Source organism: Nansenia antarctica (assembly GCF_963989245.1).
Source record: "Nansenia antarctica genome assembly, chromosome: 4".
Lineage (NCBI taxonomy): Eukaryota > Metazoa > Chordata > Actinopteri > Argentiniformes > Microstomatidae > Nansenia > Nansenia antarctica.
This window is the reverse complement of record NC_137689.1, coordinates 19540975-19561668: the sequence shown is the minus strand read 5'-3', so window position 1 is coordinate 19561668 and position 20694 is coordinate 19540975. Positions and strand designations below refer to the sequence as shown.

Here is a 20694-nt window from a genome sequence, read left to right as displayed (position 1 = left end):
AATAAAATAAAACATTGTTGTTGTTAATAAAATATATAATAATATTAAATATATATACAGTATATATAATAACATATTATTATTAACACATATTATATTTAATATTATTATTATACATTTTATTAACAACAAAAAAGCAAAGGGTGGCTACTTTGAGGAATCTAAAATATAAGACATATTTAGAGTTATTTCAAACTTTATTGTTAAATACACAATTCCTATGTGTTCATTCATAGTTTTGATGCCTTCAGTGAGAATCTACAATGTACCAAATAGTCATGAAAATAAAGGAAACGCATTGAATGAGAAGGTGTGTCCAAACGTTTGGCCTGTACTGTATAAGGGAACAAAAATATATTTTCCCCCTGCATGCTTTAGGCTAAAGTATGTGTAATGTTGGGTAGGCTATGCTTTATGTTAACAACTGTAATTCAAGCGATGCATGTTCGATCTACAGCTTAGTGTTGGAATTTCTGTTTTAAACATTTGAATGTCGTTTTCCAAGGATTACTCTACGCGTCGCTGTTCACTGCATATTGGACGATAATACATGTCTCCACCCAGTTTAACCATAAAACGGAAGAATATATTTTCGGTGACACAAACCGCACGCTCTTTCAGATGGACCATATTGTGCGTGTTATTGGACACAATTACGGAGTAAATGTTTGATTTTAAGGGTTGAAAAACACATTCATACCCCTTTTAGTATAGGACCTATACATTTTGGGATTATGGAACACGTTGGATTATCAGTATCGGCCTCGACGTACTGTCTGGTTTTTATTGTGTTCTTAGTGCGGACAAGCCTTGGAGACATGAACTATGCTATTCCGGAGGAGATGAAACGCGGATCTGTGTTTGGAAACTTGGCTAAGGATCTGGGGCTGGATGCGAGAGGATTTTCTGCTCGTAAGGCTCGTTTGGATGTGGATGGCAGTAGTAAACGTTATTGTGACATTAATCTGAGTACTGGAGATTTCCTTGTGGCTGAAACAATAGACAGGGAGGAGCTGTGTAGGTCGCGGGCTTCTTGTTCTTTAAAATACGAGCTTGTGTTAGAGAATCCTCTAGAATTACATCGTATTATTGTACAGATCCAAGACGTAAACGACAACTCTCCAGTATTTTCTAATGACCGCATTCAACTAGAAATCCGCGAGTCAGCAAATAGAGGAACTCGTTTCCTCCTGCGCGAGGCCCATGATGCAGATATTGGACAAAACGCAGTTCAAAAATATTCTCTTGAAAAAAATGACTACTTCGGTTTAAGTGTTAATACGAACTCAGACGGAGGGAAATACAGTGAATTAATATTAGAAAAGGAGTTAGATCGAGAACAACTGCAGGAGTTGACCCTCTTATTGACTGCGGTTGACGGTGGGACTCCTCAGAGGTCTGGTACTGTTGTTATACACGTCACAGTTTTAGATGCGAACGATAATATTCCAGTGTTTAGCCAGAATGTCTACAAGGTCAGTCTACCCGAAAACGCTCCGTTAGGTACAGTAGTAACAACAGTAACGGCTACTGATGCAGACGAAGGACTGAATGGAGAGGTGACTTATGAGTTTAGTCGTGTAAGTAACAGAGCAGCGAAACTATTTTCTATCAATAAGACCACCGGAGAAATAACAGTAAGAGGCCCTATTGATTTTGAAGAGGAAACATATCATGAAATGAGCCTGGAGGCAAAGGATGGTTTAGGGTCAGCTTCAAATTGTAAAGTTATAATCGAAATCACAGATGTGAATGACAATGCACCTATTATATTTATCAAATCGCTAAACAGTCCTGTTCCTGAGAATGTGTTACCTGGCACTGAGGTGGCCATCATTAATATACAAGATAAAGACTCAGAGAGGAACAGACAGGTTCGCTGCTCCATTCAGCAAAATGTTCCTTTCAAATTAAATCCCTCTATTAAAAATTATTATTCTATTGTCACCACAAGTAAACTAGACCGTGAGATGATATCAGATTATAACATCACAATCTCTGCAACAGATGAAGGGTCTCCACCTTTGTCCTCCTCGAAGACTATTCATTTATCTGTCTCTGACGTCAATGACAATCCACCTGTGTTTGAAGAACAATCCTACAGCGCCTATGTGACTGAGAATAACAAGCCTGGCTCCTCTATATGTTCTGTTACTGCCAAAGACCCAGACTGGAGACAGAACGGTACAGTGGTCTATTCTCTACTGCCCAGTGAGGTCAACGGTGTTTCAGTATCGTCAATCTTATCGATTAACGGAGACACGGGGGTGATCCATGCTGTCAGAGCATTTGATTATGAACAGTTTAGGAGCTTCAAAGTCCACGTTGTAGCCAGAGACAATGGTTCACCTCCACTCAGCAGTAACGTGACTGTGAGTGTCTTCATAACAGATGAGAATGATAACTCTCCACAGATATTATATCCTGCTTCAGCAGGAAACTCCTTGATGACTGAGATGGTCCCCAAAGCCGCGATGGCGGGGTCACTTGTTTCCAAGGTGATCGCTGTGGATGCTGACTCTGGACAGAACGCGTGGCTTTCATATCAGATCGTGAAATCCACTGATCCGGGACTTTTCACTATTGGACTCCACAGCGGAGAGATCAGGGCACAGCGGGACATTTCTGAATCTGACAGTATGAAGCAGAACCTTGTTATATCAGTGAAAGATAACGGACAGCCCTCTCTCTCTACAACCTGTTCAGTATATTTACTTATATCAGACAACTTGGCTGAAGTTCCAGAACTGAAAGACATGTCTTATGATGGGAGTAGTTCCAAACTAACCTCCTACCTGATCATCGCACTAGTTTCCGTTTCCACCTTTTTCATCACTTTCATTATTCTCATCGTGGCCGTGAGGTTTTGCCGCAGGAGAAAGCCTCGAATGTTGTTTGATGGAGCAGTCACCATTCCCAGCGCGTATTTCCCTCCCAACTATGCAGAGGTGGACGGAGCTGGAACTCTCCGTAGCTCTTACAATTATGACGCATACCTGACAACGGGCTCACGCACCAGTGACTTCAAGTTTGTTACGCCATACAATGACAACACGCTACTGTCTGATAACACTCTGAAGAAGAGTCCAGTTGAGATCATTGGAGAAAGTATCATGACACTGAACAGCGCAGGCGACACTTGTGAGGTAAATCATGCCTATTTAACGTAATATAGAAATAGCAAATACCTATGAAATGCAAACCATTATTATTTGTTTATTTAACTATGAAATATGAGCTTACTTGACTTTAATTTCAGCTCATGTCTCTGACTCTATCTTGCTATCGCATTTTAGAGGATGTTTTTATTTATTTTTTTGAGCCGATATCTTGGCTATTTCATGCCTGCTAGTCGTAGCAAGCTCTGTTTGTAGGGGTAAACGACGTATTGACGCGTATTTCTTCACTATGCAACGCATGAAGGTATTTCAACGTTTATGAGTCTCAGTCATCCTAACGTTATGTATTGCGTAAGCCTACGTTGTGCTTCTGTTATCCTGAATAATATAAATTGCATAGTGTTATTATAACAGGACAGAAAACAACAGCAGTATGTAATATAAATATACATGTTGTTTGTTTATTTAAACTGCAGTTTTTTTCAATTCACTGTCATTCTTTTCCATGTCGAATAAGCCTCTTGCATTTTGCATTCAGGGAATAAGTTCCCTCTCTGTATTTGAGTGTAGTTCACCAGCATGGTAACAAGCTTCAATGTTAGAATCTGAAGGATATTCTATCAAGTTAGACTTCTGGAGATGACGTCTCAATTTTTTATACGAAGTCTTGTGGTCGCCACTACGGTCTCAGCCCGTCAGATAAGCAGGCCTCATCGTTTCAGCACCACACATGTGGACAGCCCTCAGAAGCGCATTGGAATGGGAAATGGTGGATTGACTACTGAGCTATAACTATACAGCACGTTTGTCCTGTTAATGCTTTACCAAACTATTGACAGGTCTTGGTAATTACTTTAACTTGTTGTGGGAACATACTGTCTGTTTTACCCTCTGGGTATTCACGGTTGCATGTTTTACTGCATAACTTTAATTTCAGCCTTTGTATTAGAATTGCAACACATCTAGAATTGTGATGAGAAGATTTGGATTGTAGTTTTCTAATGAATACTCTACGTGTCGCTGTTCACTGCGTATTGGACGTTATGCACATCTCCACCCAGTTTACCCATAGGAGGGAGGATATCTTTTCTGTGGCGTGTGACAAACCATCGTCGACTTCGGACAGATTATAGCGTTTATTTTGTTGGACACAATCAACCTACGGAGTAAATGTTTTATTGCGAAGGTTGAATAGCATATTTATACGCCTCTGGAGTCGGAATACCGTTTTGGATTATGGAACACGTTGGATTATCAGTATCGGCCTCGACGTGCTTTCTGGTTATGATTATGTTCTTAGTGCGGACAAGCCTTGGAGAAATTAACTATGCGATTCCGGAGGATATGAAACGCGGATCTGCAATTGGTAATTTAGCTAAGGATCTGGGACTTGATGCGAGAGGATTTTCTGCTCGTAAGGCTCGTTTGAATATGGATGGCAGTCGTCAACGTTATTGTGACATTAATCTGAGTACGGGAGATTTAGTTGTGGGTGAAACAATAGACAGGGAGGAGCTGTGCGGGTCGAGGCTTTCTTGTTCTTTAAAATACGAGCTTGTGTTAGAAAATCCTCTAGAATTACATCGTATTATTGTGCAAATCCAAGATGTAAACGACAACTCACCAGTATTTTCTAACAGCCGCATTGAACTAGAAATATGGGAGTCAGCCGATAGGGGAACTCACTTCCTTTTGCGCGAGGCCCATGATGCAGATATTGGACAAAATGCTGTTCAAAAATATTCCCTTGAAAAAAATGACTACTTTCGTTTAGATGTTAAAACAAACGCAGATGGAGGTAAATACAGCGAATTAATATTAGAGAAAAAGCTTGATCGAGAACAACAGCAGGAGATGACGCTGTTACTTACTGCGGTTGACAGTGGGACTCCACAGAAATCTGGTACTGCTGTTATACACGTCACGGTGTTGGATGCCAACGATAATATCCCGGTGTTTAGCCAGAATGTCTACAAAGTCAGTCTACCCGAAAACTCTCCGTTAGGTACAGTAGTAACAACAGTAACGGCTATTGATGAAGACGAAGGACTGAATGGAAAGGTGTTTTATGAATTTAGTCGTGTAAGTAACAAAGCAGTGAAGCTATTTTCAATTAATAAAACAACCGGAGTAATCAGTGTAGTTGGCCCTATTGACTTTGAAGACGAAACATACTATGAAATGAGCGTAGAGGCAAAGGATGGATTAGGGTCAGCTTCAAATTGTAAAGTTAATGTTGAAATCACAGATGTGAATGATAATGCACCAATGTTATATATAACATCCCTTAACAGTCCTGTCCCTGAGAATGTGTTACCTGGCACTGAGGTGGGCATCATCAATGTACAGGATAAAGATTCGGAGAGAAATAGACAGGTCCGATGCTCCATTCAACAAAATGTTCCCTTCAAATTAAACCCCTCAATCAAAAATTATTATTCTTTAGTTACAACAACTGAACTAGACCGTGAGATTCTATCAGATTATAACATCACAATAACCGCTACAGATGAGGGTTCTCCACCTTTATCTTCTTCAAAGACCATTCATTTATCTGTGTCAGACGTCAACGACAATCCACCTGTGTTTGAAGAACAATCCTACAGCGCCTATGTGACTGAGAATAACAAGTCTGGCTCCTCTATATGTTCTGTTACTGCCAGAGACCCAGACTGGAGACAGAACGGTACAGTGGTCTATTCTCTACTGCCCAGTGAAGTCAACGGTGTTCCAGTGTCGTCATTCTTATCCATTAACGGAGACACGGGGGTGATCCATGCTGTGAGAGCATTTGATTATGAGCAGTTTAGGAGCTTCAAAGTCCACGTTGTAGCCAGAGACAATGGTTCTCCTCCACTCAGCAGTAACGTGACTGTGAGCGTCTTCATAACAGATGAGAATGATAACTCTCCACAGATATTATATCCTGCTACAGCAGGGAACTCCTTGATGACTGAGATGGTCCCCAAAGCCGCGATGGCGGGGTCACTTGTTTCCAAGGTGATAGCTGTGGATGCTGACTCTGGACAAAACGCATGGCTTTCATATCAGATCGTGAAATCCACTGATCCGGGACTTTTCAATATAGGTCTCCACACCGGAGAGATCAGGGCACAGCGGGACATTTCTGAATCTGACAGTATGAAGCAGAACCTTGTTATTTCAGTGAAAGATAACGGACAGCCCTCTCTCTCTACAACATGTTCAGTATATTTACTTATATCAGACAACTTGGCTGAAGTTCCAGAACTGAAAGACATGTCTTATGATGGGAGTAGTTCCAAACTGACCTCCTACCTGATCATCGCACTAGTTTCCGTTTCCACCTTTTTCATCACTTTCATTATTCTCATCGTGGCCGTGAGGTTTTGCCGCAGGAGAAAGCCTCGAATGTTGTTTGATGGAGCAGTCACCATTCCCAGCGCGTATTTCCCTCCCAACTATGCAGAGGTGGATGGAGCTGGAACTCTCCGTAGCTCTTACAATTATGACGCATACCTGACAACGGGCTCACGCACCAGTGACTTCAAGTTTGTGACGTCATACAATGACAATACGCTGCGTGCTGATAACACAATGAAGAAGAGTCCAATTGAGCCCATTGGAGAAAGTATCATGACACTGAACAGCGCAGGCGACACATACGAGGTAAATCATGATTACTTAACGTAATATAGAAATGGCAGGTCGCAATGAAATGCTATACTTTTTTTTAATTTAGACTACCTGCTTGAATATAAGCTTACTTGACTTCAATTTCACCTAATGTCTTGCTATCGCATTTTAGAGGATTTGTGTGTTTTTTTTAGCTGATATCTTGTAATAGGCTACTTCATGCCTGCTAGTCGTAGCAAGCTCTGTTTGTAGGGGTAAACGATGTATTGACGCGTATTTCTTCACTATGCAACGCATAAAGGCATTTCAACGTTAATGAGTCTGTCATCCTAACGTTATGTATTGCGTAAGCCTACGTTGTTTGTCTGTTATCCTGAATAATATAAATTGCATAGTGTTATTATAACAAGACAGAAAACAACTGCAGTATGTAATATAAATATACATGTAGTTTGTTTATTTAAACTGCAGTTTTTTCAATACACTGTCATTCTTTTCCATGTCGAATACGTCTCTTGCATTTTGCAGTCAGGCTATAAGTTCCCTCTCTGTATTTGAGTGTAGTTCACCAGCAAGCTACTATGGTACAATCTGAGGGATATTCTGGAGATGAGGTGTCAATTGATACGAAGTATTGTGGTCGCCACTACGGACACAGCCCATCAGATAAGCAGGCCTAGTCGTTTCAGCACCACACATGTGGACAGCCCACAGAAGCGCATTGAAAGGGGAAACGGTGTAATGACTACTGAGCTATAACTATACAGCAAGTTTGTCCTGTTAATTATTTACCAAACTATTGACAGGTCTTGGTAATTACTTTAACTTGTTGTGGGCACATACTGTATGTTTTACCTACGGGGTATTCACATCACATGTTTTACTGCTTAACTTTAATTTCATTCTTTGTATTAGAATTGCAACACATCTAGAATTGTGATTAGAATATTTGGATTGTAGTTTTCTAATGAATACTCTACGTGTCGCTGTTCACTGCGTATTGGACGTTATGCACATCTCCACCCAGTTTACCCATAGGAGGGAGGATATCTATTCTGTGGAGTGTGACAAACCATCGTCGACTTCGGACAGATTATAGCGTTTATTTTGTTGGACACAATCAACCTACGGAGTAAATGTTTTATCGCGAAGGTTGAATAGCATATTTATACCCTTCTGGAGTCGGAATACAGGTTTGTATTATGGAACACGTTGGATTATCAGTATCGGCCTCGACGTACAGTCTGGTTTTGATTATGTTCTTAGTGCGGACAAGCCTTGGAGACATGAACTATGCGATTCCGGAGGAGATGAAACGCGGATCTGTGATCGGAAACTTGGCTAAGGATCTGGGGTTGGATGCGAGAGGATTTTCTGCTCGTAAGGCTCGTTTGGATATGGATGGCAGTAGCCAACGTTATTGTGACATTAATCTGAATACGGGAGATTTCGTTGTGGCTGAAACAATAGACAGGGAGGAGCTGTGTAGGTCGAGGCTTTCTTGTTCTTTAAAATACGAGCTTGTGTTAGAGAATCCTCTGGAATTGCATCGTATTATTGTGCAAATTCAAGATATTAACGACAACTCTCCTGTATTTTCTGATAACCGCATTGAACTAGAGATCCGTGAATCAGCCGTTAGAGGAACGCGTTTCCTCCTAAACGAGGCCCACGATGCGGATATAGGGCTAAATGCAGTTCAACAATATTCCCTGGAAAAAAATGACTACTTTGCATTAGCTGTTAATAGCAACCCAGATGGAGGAAAGTATAGTGAATTAGTGGTAGAGAATGAGTTAGATCGTGAACAGCAAGAGAAAGTGACGTTGTTACTCACAGCGGTTGACGGTGGGACTCCACAGAGATCTGGTACTGTTGTTATACACGTCACTGTGTTGGATGCCAACGATAATATTCCGGTGTTCAGCCAGAATGTTTACAAGGTCAGTCTACCCGAAAACGCTCCGTTAGGTACAGTAGTAACAACAGTAACGGCTACCGATGCAGACGAAGGACTGAATGGCGAGGTGACTTATGAGTTTAGTCATGTAAGTAAGAGAGCAGCGAAACTGTTTTCTATCAATAAGACCACCGGAGAAATAAGAGTCATGGGCCCAATCGACTTTGAAGAGGAAACGTATCATGAAATTAGCATAAAGGCAAAGGATGGGTTAGGGTCAGCATCAAATTGTAAAATTATTATTGAAATCACAGATTCGAATGACAATGCACCTATTATATTTATCAAATCGCTAAACAGTCCTGTTCCTGAGAATGTGTTACCTGGCACTGAGGTGGCCATCATTAATGTACAGGATAAAGACTCAGAGAGGAACAGACAGGTTCGATGCTCCATTCAGCAAAATGTTCCTTTCAAATTAAATCCCTCTATTAAAAATTATTATTCTCTTGTCACCACAAGTGAACTAGACCGTGAGATGATATCTGATTATAACATCACAATCACTGCAACTGATGAAGGGTCTCCACCTTTGTCCTCATCCAAGACTATTCAGTTATCTGTCTCTGACGTCAATGACAATCCACCTGCATTCGTAGAACAATCCTACAGCGCCTATGTGACTGAGAATAACAAGCCTGGCTCCTCTATATGTTCTGTTACTGCCAGAGACCCAGACTGGAGACAGAACGGTACAGTGGTCTATTCTATACTGCCCAGTGAGGTCCATGGTATTCCAGTGTCGTCATTCCTATCCATAAACGGAGACACGGGGGTGATCCATGCTGTGAGAGCATTTGATTATGAACAGTTTAGGAGCTTCAAAGTCCACGTTGTAGCCAGAGACAATGGTTCTCCTCCATTCAGCAGTAACGTGACTGTGAGCGTCTTCATAACAGATGAGAATGATAACTCTCCACAGATATTATATCCTGCTACAGCAGGGAACTCCTTGATGACTGAGATGGTCCCCAAAGCTGCTATGGCGGGGTCCCTTGTTTCCAAGGTGATAGCTGTGGACACTGACTCTGGACAGAACGCGTGGCTTTCATATCAGATCATGAAATCGACTGATCCGGGACTTTTCACTATTGGTCTCCACAGTGGAGAGATCAGGGCACAGCGGGACATTTCTGAATCTGACAGTATGAAGCAGAACCTTGTTATATCAGTGAAAGATAACGGACAGCCCTCTCTCTATACAACCTGTTCAGTATATTTACTAATATCAGACAACTTGGCTGAAGTTCCAGAACTGAAAGACATGTCTTATGACCAAGGTGGTTCGAAACTAACGTCCTATTTGATTATCGCATTGGTGTCCGTTTCCACCTTTTTCATCACTTTCATTATTCTCATCGTGGCCGTGAGGTTTTGCCGTAGGAGAAAGCCTCGAATGTTGTTTGATGGAGCAGTCACCATTCCCAGCGCGTATTTCCCTCCCAACTATGCAGAGGTGGATGGAGCTGGAACTCTCCATAGCTCTTACAATTATGACGCATACCTGACAACGGGCTCACGCACCAGTGACTTCAAGTTTTCTACGTCATACAATGACAACACGCTGCGTGCGGATAACACAATGAAGAAGAGTCCAGTTGAGCCCATTGGAGAAAGTATCATGACACTGAACAGCGCAGGCGATACCTACGAGGTAAAACATAATTAGCTACTTAACATCATTTGAAATTGCAAGTCCGATATGAAATGTAAAGTCATATGAACATGAAACATTGTATATGCTGTTGCCCCTTTGAACTGTAAATTATAGTGTACTTCACTTGAATTCCACGTCAAGTCTTTGACTTTGTCTAGCGAGCACAGTTTTGCAGTAGGCCGGTTATGTATAGGCCTAGGTCTCTCAATACTTCATTGCAGCTGCTCTGATGCATGCTCTCTTGGTTATTTCGCCAATCGGTCTAATATAATAATAATAATAATAATAATAATGAATAATAATAATTATTTTTTATTATTGTTTAATATTATTATTTATTATTATTATTATTATTATTATTATTATTATTTATTATTATTATTATTATTATTATTTATAATAATAATAATAATAACAATTATTATTATTATTATTATTTCGCCAATCGGTCTATTGTGCTTGTTGTCCCGGAATATTTGACATTATGTTATCGTTATATTATGATAGACATATACTGCAACATCGTGTAGAAATATAAGTGTTGATTGTTTGTCTCAATTGTTGTTTTACAATAAATCATAGTTGTTGTGTCCCATTTCGAAAAAGCGGTGCCACGTGCATTTTGCTTTGTCAATGTGTTCCTTCTCTAAATCCGATTGTAGTTCAGCAGCCTGGTTGTGTTCCACTTCAGAATCTGAGGAATATCAGATCAAGTTTGACGTGACGAGGAGTCAATTGATAAATGCTGTGAGGGTGGTAGGCCTACTGAGTGCCCAATCCTTCCAGTTAAGAGATGTAGCCTAGTCGGTTCAGAACCACAAGCATGGACAGCGCCTCACGAGCGAATGAGCTTTCAGGTGGAGAAAGACATTATTTAACATATTTTCCTCCCTTTAATGCTCTGCAAAACATTAGTGTTTTTGATTATTAGGCCTACTTTAACATTATTACATTATTGTGCGTAAAAGAGGTAGCCTATTTTAAGCCCTGTAGGCCGATGTTTTACCCTATTGGTAGTCACGGTCACATGTCTACTGTATAGGCTAATCGAAGCCTTTATTTTAAAATGTCGATTGTTGCTGTATGACGAGTTTGTATGGCGCAGTTTGACATGACTGAAAAGACGCGCGATGCATTTTGGGGCAGATTATGAAAAGTAACCTTACGCAGCATATGCATAAATTCTGGCTATACATCCGGGCATTTCTCGCGTACACAAATTGCACATACTAAGTAGTGGGGACGCAGTATACTCAAATCTACGTCATACATAGTATGAATTCCATTTCGAACACAGCAAAGGAATTGTGTGTAGCTCCCTTGAGGCACATGGCTTTATTCCTTGAACCAACCCGTGAGAACTGGGTTAAAAGAGAAAATAAAATACAACAATGAGATGAAAGCACAGGTGGGTATACCTGCTGGGCATTGCTGCCTGTCGCACCTCCGACGGTGCCAGTGGGCTGACTGCAGGGTCGTCAGCCGGGAGCCACCCTTCACTGATGTTTCGCTCCTTTAATCCCGGAACATCTCAAGGTGGTGGAGCAGTGACAGGGACGTCTCCCTGCCACTCCCTGCAGCCAGCCCTAGGATCCTCCTTTCCCCCACGCCTTGTCCTTTCTTCTGAGCCAGAGCCAGAAGCTCCCTTGTTCAGCCTCCTCCGCCAGGTCTTTGAGCGCCTTTCTCAGCTTGGATCCTGTGATCCCCAGCGACCTCAGTAGCCGCTGTGTAGATGTTCCTGTATAGCCTCTGCACCCAACTTCCACAGGATAGGTGACTGCCCTCCACCCTGCTTGCGAGCACGCAGCTGCCAAGTCTGTGTACTTTTCCTTCTTTCTCTCGAAGGCAGCCTCCATCCCCTCTTCCCATGGAACGGTCAGCTCCACCATGATGACTGTCCTCATCGGGGTAGACCAGAGTACGACATCTGGCCGAAGGGAGGTTGATGTGATCTCGTGTGGGAACTTCAGCTGTCGATCGAGGTCAGCTCTCATGTTCCACTCTCCTCCAGGAGACAGGAGGGACCACTGCTTCGTGCTGCTGCCCTGACTTTCTCCCCCTTGCCGGACAAACTGGATCCGCTGCTGTGATGTGACTGGGCTGCTCTTGTTTGATTCCAGTCTGCGTGCTTCCAGAATTTCTGCTAGTTTGCGCAGCACCCGGTCGTGCCGCCATCTGTACCGACCCTGCGTCAGTCCCGCCTTGCATCCAGAGAGGATGTGTCGCAAGTTTGGGTTGTTGGCGTTGCAGAGTTGGCAGGTCTCCTCTGTGCCGTACCAGAGGTGCAGGTTCCGGGAACTGGGAAGGGTGTCGTAGGTGGCCCTGATCGAGAAGCTCAGCCTTGCTTGGGGCAGCCTCCACATATCCTTCCATGTGATGGCTCTGTTGATCACAGCCTCCCACGTTGTCCACCTTCCTTGCTGTTGTTGGCCCACGGCTCTGATTTTGTAGCACTCCTCTTCGATCTTTACGACTTCAGAGATCACTAGATCTTTCCTTTCCTTCCTCGTTGCCTTGGACCACATCTTGGGTGCTGATCCCCATCCAAAACCAGTCCTGCCTGGCTGCAGCACCCCGACGATCTCCTGGTGTTTCAAGCGATTGATGGCCTGGTCAACTGCCTGCGTGGCATCCCACTTGCGTCCTGTGCGAACCTGGGCCTTGCTGTGTTGGACAAACGGGTCGGGTGAGTCTCTCAGCTCGAACACGAGTCTCACTTTCTCCTGTTTATAGCCCAGGCTGATGGATTTCAGTGGGAGCTTCAGTGTGGTTCTTCCAAACAGCGCTGTATTAGTGAGGCAGCGGGGAAGGCCCAGCCACTTGCGGATGTAGTTGTTGGCTTTTGCGTCCAACTTCAGCACTGTTGTTAAAGTGATGTCACACAACTTCAGGGGCCACATGAGACGTTGGTATAAGGTGAACTGGTAACACCACACCTTGAATTTCCCTGGCAGGAGGCTTTGGTCGATCTTCTTCAGGCCGTCCAAGAGCTGGGAAGTGACAGAAGAAGCCATGTGCTTGTCAGAAAGGTCAGCCGTGTAAAGCCTTCCGAGGCTTCGCACAGGATGGTCCACTAGCAGCGGGATCTTCTCGCCATCCACTGAGAAAGAGATGTTGTCATTCCGGACTCCTTTCCTGATTGAGAGACTGCGGGACTTAGTTGGTTTTATCCTCATCCGGGCCCATGTTAGGAGCTCCTCAAACCTCTTCAGAAGTCTCGCTGTGCACGCTGCTGTCTGAAGGAGTGTGGTGACATCATCCATATAGCTCCGTAGGGCTGGGAGTCGCAGACCTGACTGGGATCTGATTCCTCGGACCATCTGTCTTCCGCCGATTAGGATGATCTCAAACGCTGCTGTGAAAAGGATGGGGGAGATCGAACAACCCATCGCTATCCCTTTCTCCAGCCGGTGCCAACACGTTGAGAACTCCTGGGTTGTGTAGCATACATGGAAGTTGTTAAAGTAGGTTGCTAGTAGGCTCTGGATGCACGGTGGTATGTGGAAGAATTTGAGGGCAAAATGGATGAGCTGGTGGGGAACAGACCCATATGCATTTGCAAGGTCCAGCCAAACGACGTGCAGGTCTGATTTGCTCCGCTTCGCTGTCTGGATCTGTTCCCAGATCATAGCCGAGTGCTCCACGCAGCCAGGAAATCCTGGGACGCCTGCCTTCTGACAGCTGGTGTCGATGTAATTGTTTGCCAGGAGGTAGCTGGTCATGCGCTTTGCCATCACTGAGAAGAAGATCTTCCCCTCCACATTCAATAAGGCTATGCCTCTGAATTGGCTGATGTTATGGGAGTCTTTCTCTTTCGGGATGAAGGTAGTGACTGCTCTGCTCCATGCTGAAGGGATGGATTCTGTTTTCCAGGCAATGCCCATTAGTCTCCACAAAAGCTTCAGGGTCATTGGGCAGTTCTTGTATACCCTATAGGAGACGCCATTTGGTCCGGGTGCAGATGCAGCTCTCGCATGCTCCACCGCCTGCTTAACTTCAGACCATCTGGGGGGTGTGGTGTCAAACTGAGAAGAGGGCTCGGGTGGGAGCGGTACGTGCCCTGGGGAACCAAGGGGACTCTCCTTTTGGCTGTCACTGAGCTGGTCCTTGATGTGTTCCTCCAGCTCCTGCTCGGTGGTCTGCAGCTTCCCCGATTTCGTCTCCTCAAGCAAACCCCGGGCGTACTTGAACGGGTCCCGGAAGAAGTTCGTCCTTGCCTTTTCCTTGTTGCTTCTACGTTTCCTGATCCTTTCAGCTCGCCTCAGGTGGGTGAGTCTGGTTCTGATCTGACTCCAGAGGTTCTGCAAGCCCTCCTTCTCCTCTTCCTCAGCTCTCCTCCATGCCTTCCGCAAACGTCGCCGCTCCTTTACCAGCTGGAGGATTTCTCTCTCCCGTCTCCCGCTCTGCCTAGGAACGGTCCTCCTCTGAGGCATCTCTCCAAATCTTCCCTTGCCTTCCTCATAGATGATATGGCCGAAGATGTTCAGCTTGGACGTTGTGCTGCCTCTTAGACTGTTCTGGAGGGTGGTATGTAAGCTTTCGTCGAAGCTTCTCCATGAATCCTTGTCGCTGGCCTTTGGCCACCTGATCTTGGGTTTCCGGTCTGGCTTCTCTGGGGTTTCCTTGGTGGATTCTCTACCTGGCGTTCTGCTCTGATGCTCCTGTTGTGGGTCGTGCAGATGTGGTTGCAAATCCTGCTGGGGAGGCTGTTCTTGCTCTCTCTCACCGGATGCAATGGTGGGATCAGTAGCACTGTGGTGCTCAACCTGGCTCTGATTCCTCCTTGTCTGACCTGCTGGCGCAGTGCAAGTTTGCATCTGATAGCTGCCGCCGCATTTTGTCCTCCCCTGGTGGATCCGCAGGCCCAAGTAGGTTGTTACTTTGGACCACCCACAGCTGCATTCTCTCAGGATCCTTTGATCGTTAGTCGTTGCCGTTCCAGTCGTTACCGTGTTATCTGTCGTGATTGGTCCATCTTCCATCCCGCCTCTCGGTGGACCGCCGGGTTGTTTTTTCCTTATTTTGCTTGTAGTTAGTTTGGGGAGTCCCTGTAGCAAGGCTACAAGGACGTGTTTAAAGGGTAACTAGCCCCGCCACCCCCGGTGCAGTCTTTCCTGCCGCCAGCCAGACTTCCCTGGCAGCCCACCAGTCTTTCCTGGATGCCAACTGCTCTTTTCTCAGTAGTCACTGGCAAGCCAGATTAAATAGATGAAAGCACAGGTGGGTATACCTGCTGGGCATTGCTGCCTGTCGCACCTCCGACGGTGCCAGTGGGCTGACTGCAGGGTCGTCAGCCGGGAGCCACCCTTCACTGATGTTTCGCTCCTTTAATCCCGGAACATCTCAAGGTGGTGGAGCAGTGACAGGGACGTCTCCCTGCCACTCCCTGCAGCCAGCCCTAGGATCCTCCTTTCCCCCACGCCTTGTCCTTTCTTCTGAGCCAGAGCCAGAAGCTCCCTTGTTCAGCCTCCTCCGCCAGGTCTTTGAGCGCCTTTCTCAGCTTGGATCCTGTGATCCCCAGCGACCTCAGGATACTAAGTAGTGGGGACGCAGTATACTCAAATCTACGTCATACATAGTATGAATTCCATTTCGAACACAGCAAAGGAATTGTGTGTAGCTCCCTTGAGGCACATGGCTTTATTCCTTGAACCAACCCGTGAGAACTGGGTTAAAAGAGAAAATAAAATACAACAATGAAATGCATGTATGAATGAATGAATGAATGAATGAAAGCTTTATTTCGAACATGTGTAAAAAGAAATAGTTATAACAACAAAAGACAAAACAAAAACAAGAAAAAACAAAACAAAAACTAGAAAAAACAAAACAAAAACTAGAAAAAACAAAACAAAAACAAGAAAAAACAAAACAAAACAAAAAACACTATTTACTTAACATGTCCGAAAAGGAGTAGGAAGAAGCATACGCTTATTTAATCCTACCCCTTCTCCAATAATCAGAGATTAATAATTAATAATCTGCAGTTGACTTCAATATTAATATAATATTTTTTTTTTAATTAAATCAAATGTATTTACGTATTTACATATTTACCAACAATAGAAAACAGATAATGTAAATAAACAAATAATCTGTGAAAACAACTGGTGACTATCAAAGCCCTTCTTCCTCCTCGTACCTGGTGAAATGCATGTATGTATGGTATGTCTTGTATTACAATAGGTAGCTAGCTAGCATATTGACTAGCAAGCATATTAACACATTCAAATATCGTTGCATAGAAATGAACACAAATCAAAACATACCTCGTAGGCTGCTTATTACTTAAGAGGGTCTGGATCTTGGTTGCTTATTCTAGTCTTCTTATTAGTATATACTGATTGATAATTAAAACTGTTATGACATTATTTTTATTATATTTTGGCGCTTTGTTTGTTAGGTGCTTCTGATAAATAATTATGTGTGGAACATTGGAGTGGCAGATTAGTTCCGCCTATAGGACTACTGTATATACTAAGAACCAAGAAATTAGCAAGGTGGCAAATTATGAATTTACTGACAATGTGAGGCAGTTACAAAGTCAACGCTGTGACAGGACCTGCGCTACAGTTAAAATAACGCATGTCTACGTATGTGGAAAATGGAAACACAATATTGACATAACGCTATTTCAAGACTCAAATGGCTCATATGTTCATATTGTTTTGCTCATGCTCGTGTTGATATAGAATGTATCTGTAAAGGAAAATACATCTGTGTTTGACTGCATCTTGCCTCCCCTCTGTACACTTGGTGACGGTCTAAGTCAAACATGATTGTCTGCAGTTTTATGAAAGTACTCATAGTGTCGCTATTCACCAGCAATGTTTTACATTTCCATCTCTCCACCCTCTCTGGAAATATACAAGGGGAGGAAACCTCGTTATACTACTGTATAGAGAAGTGGCTCTACATCTGAGGTTGTGCATTTTGGACTCGTACATGTTGTCATACATGTTGGATTGTATTATTTCAGACCATTACATAACATCCGGATAACGTTTCGAACTGAACATGGGATACAAAGGATTCTCGCTCTCTGCGTTGATGTTCTGCCTGGCTTTGTTTCATTTCCTGCTGCGCACCAGCTATGGAGATGTAACATATTCTGTTCCCGAGGAAATGAAACGCGGGTCTGTAATCGGAAATATAGCCAAGGATCTGGGATTGGATTCTAAAAGACTGTTGTCCCGGAAAGCTCGTTTAGATGTTGACGGTAGTAGCAAACGGTATTGTGACATTAATCTGAGCACTGGTGATTTGGTCGTGTCTGAAACAATAGACCGGGAGCAGCTTTGTGATATGAGGATTTCATGCACTCTAAAATATGAAATGGTTCTAGAGAGTCCCTTAGAATTACATAATATCATTTTGCAAGTCCAAGATATTAATGATAATGCCCCACAATTCGGGGAAAACTCCGTAAAATTTGAGATCAGAGAGTCAACTGTCAAAGGCGCACGATTTACGGTTATACAAGCTCATGATGCTGATATAGGGCTGAATGCGGTTCAAAGCTACACATTACAAAGGAACGAACATTTTATTTTGGCTGTTCATACTATTCCTGGAGGCGGAAAGTACGGCGAGTTGGTATTGGAGAAAGAATTAGATCGAGAACAACAGCAGGAGGTGACATTACTACTAACTGCGGTTGACGGTGGGACTCCACAGAGATCTGGTACTGTTGTTATACACGTCACAGTTCTGGATGCTAATGATAATAAACCCGTGTTCAGCCAGAATGTCTATAAAGTAAATCTACCCGAGAATTCGCCATTAGGTTTTGTTGTGGTTACTGTGTCTGCGACCGACGCAGACGAAGGGGCAAACGGAGAGGTGACGTACGGATTTGGCCCCATTTCAGAAAAAGTGAATACATTATTTTCCCTCAATCCCAAAACAGGCGAAATAAGTATAGTTGGAGAAATGGATTTCGAAAAGGAGTCAATTTATCAATTTAGTATCCAAGCCAAAGACAGCTCCGGGCTATCTTCTTTTTCCAACGTGGTCGTTGAAATTACAGATGTCAATGACAATGCCCCAATAATATCTCTTAAATCTCTAACCAATCCCATCACTGAGAATGTGTTACCTGGCACTGAGGTGGGCATCATCAATGTACAGGATAAAGACTCAGAGAGGAATAGACAGGTCCGCTGCTCCATTCAAAACAATGTTCCTTTCAAATTAAATCCCTCTGTCAAGAATTACTATTCTCTTGTAACTACAGCTGGTCTTGACCGCGAAATGATATCTGATTATAACATCACGATCACTGCCACTGACGAAGGGTCTCCACCCCTATCCTCATCCAAGACTATTCATGTATCTTTGTCAGACGTCAATGACAATCCACCTGTGTTTGAAGAACAATCCTACAGCGCCTATGTGACTGAGAATAACAAGCCTGGCTCCTCTATATGTTCTGTTACTGCCAGAGACCCAGACTGGAGACAGAACGGTACAGTGGTCTATTCTCTACTGCCCAGTGAGGTCAACGGTGTTCCAGTGTCGTCATTCTTATCCATTAAAGGAGACACGGGGGTGATCCATGCTGTGAGACCATTTGATTATGAACAATTCAGGAGCTTCAAAGTCCACGTTGTAGCCAGAGACAATGGTTCTCCTCCGCTCAGCAGTAACGTGACTGTGAGTGTCTTCATAACAGATGAGAATGATAACTCTCCACAAATATTATATCCTGCTACAGCAGGAACCTCCTTGATGACTGAGATGGTCCCCAAAGCTGCTATTGCAGGTTCTCTTGTTTCCAAAGTGATAGCTGTGGATGCTGACTCTGGACAGAATGCGTGGCTTTCATATCAGATCATGAAATCGACTGATCCGGGACTTTTCATTATCGGTCTCCACAGCGGAGAGATCAGGGCACTGCGGGACATTTCTGAATCTGACAGTATGAAGCAGAACCTTGTTGTATCAGTGAAAGATAACGGACAGTCCTCTCTCTCTACAACCTGTTCAGTATATTTACTTATATCAGACAACTTGGCTGAAGTTCCAGAACTGAAAGACATGTCTTATGATGGGAGTAGTTCCAAACTAACCTCATACCTGATCATCGCCCTGGTGTCCGTTTCCACCTTTTTCATCACATTCATTATTCTCATCGTGGCCGTGAGGTTTTGTCGTAGGAGAAAGCCTCGAATGTTGTTTGATGGAGCAGTCACCATTCCCAGCGCGTATTTCCCTCCCAACTATGCAGAGGTGGATGGAGCTGGAACTCTCCGTAGCTCTTACAATTATGACGCATACCTGACAACGGGCTCACGCACCAGTGACTTCAAGTTTGTGACGTCATACAATGACAACACGCTGCGTTCTGATAACACAATGAAGAAGAGTCCAGTTGAGATCATTGGAGAAAGTATCATGACACTGAACAGCGCAGGCGACACATACGAGGTAAATCCCACATTTTAACGTCATAGCCTATATGAATACATGATTGCTTACATTTTTTATCTGCTTTTTACCTGCTTGAACTGTAGGATTTTATTATCCTCTCTGAATTCTAAGGTATCTGAGCTTGTATGAAGGATGGAATATGTTTTTAATTCAAACACTGCAATGTTATTTTTGCTGCTGGTGTGTGGCCAAACATGTATTGATTCATACATACAGAACATATTGGTATTTTAATGCGTTAATGATTCTCTAGTCTTCTTTAGTGTTTCTGGCTATTCTTAATGAGATATTCTCATTATGCTCTTTCATTTCATGGAAGAAATTGGCTTATACAAGTTGGATGAAATACAATTAAAATGATCAATTTATTATGTCATTAATGCTGATCTAAAATGTTATTTGTTCAAGAATTAGATTTCTATGAACTTGAAGTGTGTTTTTTCAACTGCTTGAACAATACAATTTTAATTCCACCTTTTCTCTCTGACCTTGTCCATTGCACATTTTGGGTCGTGTTGTTTTATTAAACACTGCAATGCTTTATTACATTGTGTGTGTGATAGTGAGCAGTGGTCACATGGCTAAACATGTATTGATTTACATTATTATTATTATTATTATTATTATATTATTATTATTATTATGATTTACACAATGCACATGTTGGTATATTGATGCTATAATTACTCTTTAGTCATCTTTAAGTCTTCTTGACATTTCTACATGGCTTTACATTTATTGTAGACATGGGTTTATCATAGTGTAATTCGATGTAATCAAATTATCATTTAATTACGTCAGTAATGCTGATCTAACATTTTATTAGTTGAATAATTAGATTTGTATACGCCTTTTGCATAGCAAAACTTCTACACAATCTATTTACATTAAATGACATGTCATGCAGTATC

General features: G+C 43.0%; 3 protein-coding genes across 3 annotated transcripts; all 3 read left to right on the top strand.

The window, feature by feature from the left end:
* Positions 1–734: 734 nt before the first annotated feature.
* Positions 735–3170, top strand: LOC308155839 (protocadherin gamma-A11-like; the record flags this gene model as incomplete). The annotated part of the gene is made up of 1 exon (XM_080529210.1): positions 735–3170. The coding sequence occupies one exon, from the start codon at positions 735–737 to the stop codon at positions 3168–3170; it is 2436 nt and encodes an 811-aa protein (XP_080385336.1).
* Positions 3171–4409: 1239 nt separating this feature from the next.
* LOC308155837 (protocadherin gamma-A12-like) lies at positions 4410–6791 on the top strand (the record flags this gene model as incomplete). The annotated part of the gene is made up of 1 exon (XM_080529208.1): positions 4410–6791. One exon carries the CDS (start codon positions 4410–4412, stop codon positions 6789–6791), a length of 2382 nt encoding a protein of 793 aa, XP_080385334.1.
* A 1229-nt stretch (positions 6792–8020) lies between these two features.
* On the top strand, positions 8021–19798 carry LOC308155836 (protocadherin gamma-A11-like; the record flags this gene model as incomplete). The annotated part of the gene is made up of 2 exons (XM_080529207.1): positions 8021–8503; positions 17936–19798. The coding sequence occupies 2 exons, from the start codon at positions 8021–8023 to the stop codon at positions 19796–19798; spliced, it is 2346 nt and encodes a 781-aa protein (XP_080385333.1).
* Positions 19799–20694: the final 896 nt, after the last annotated feature.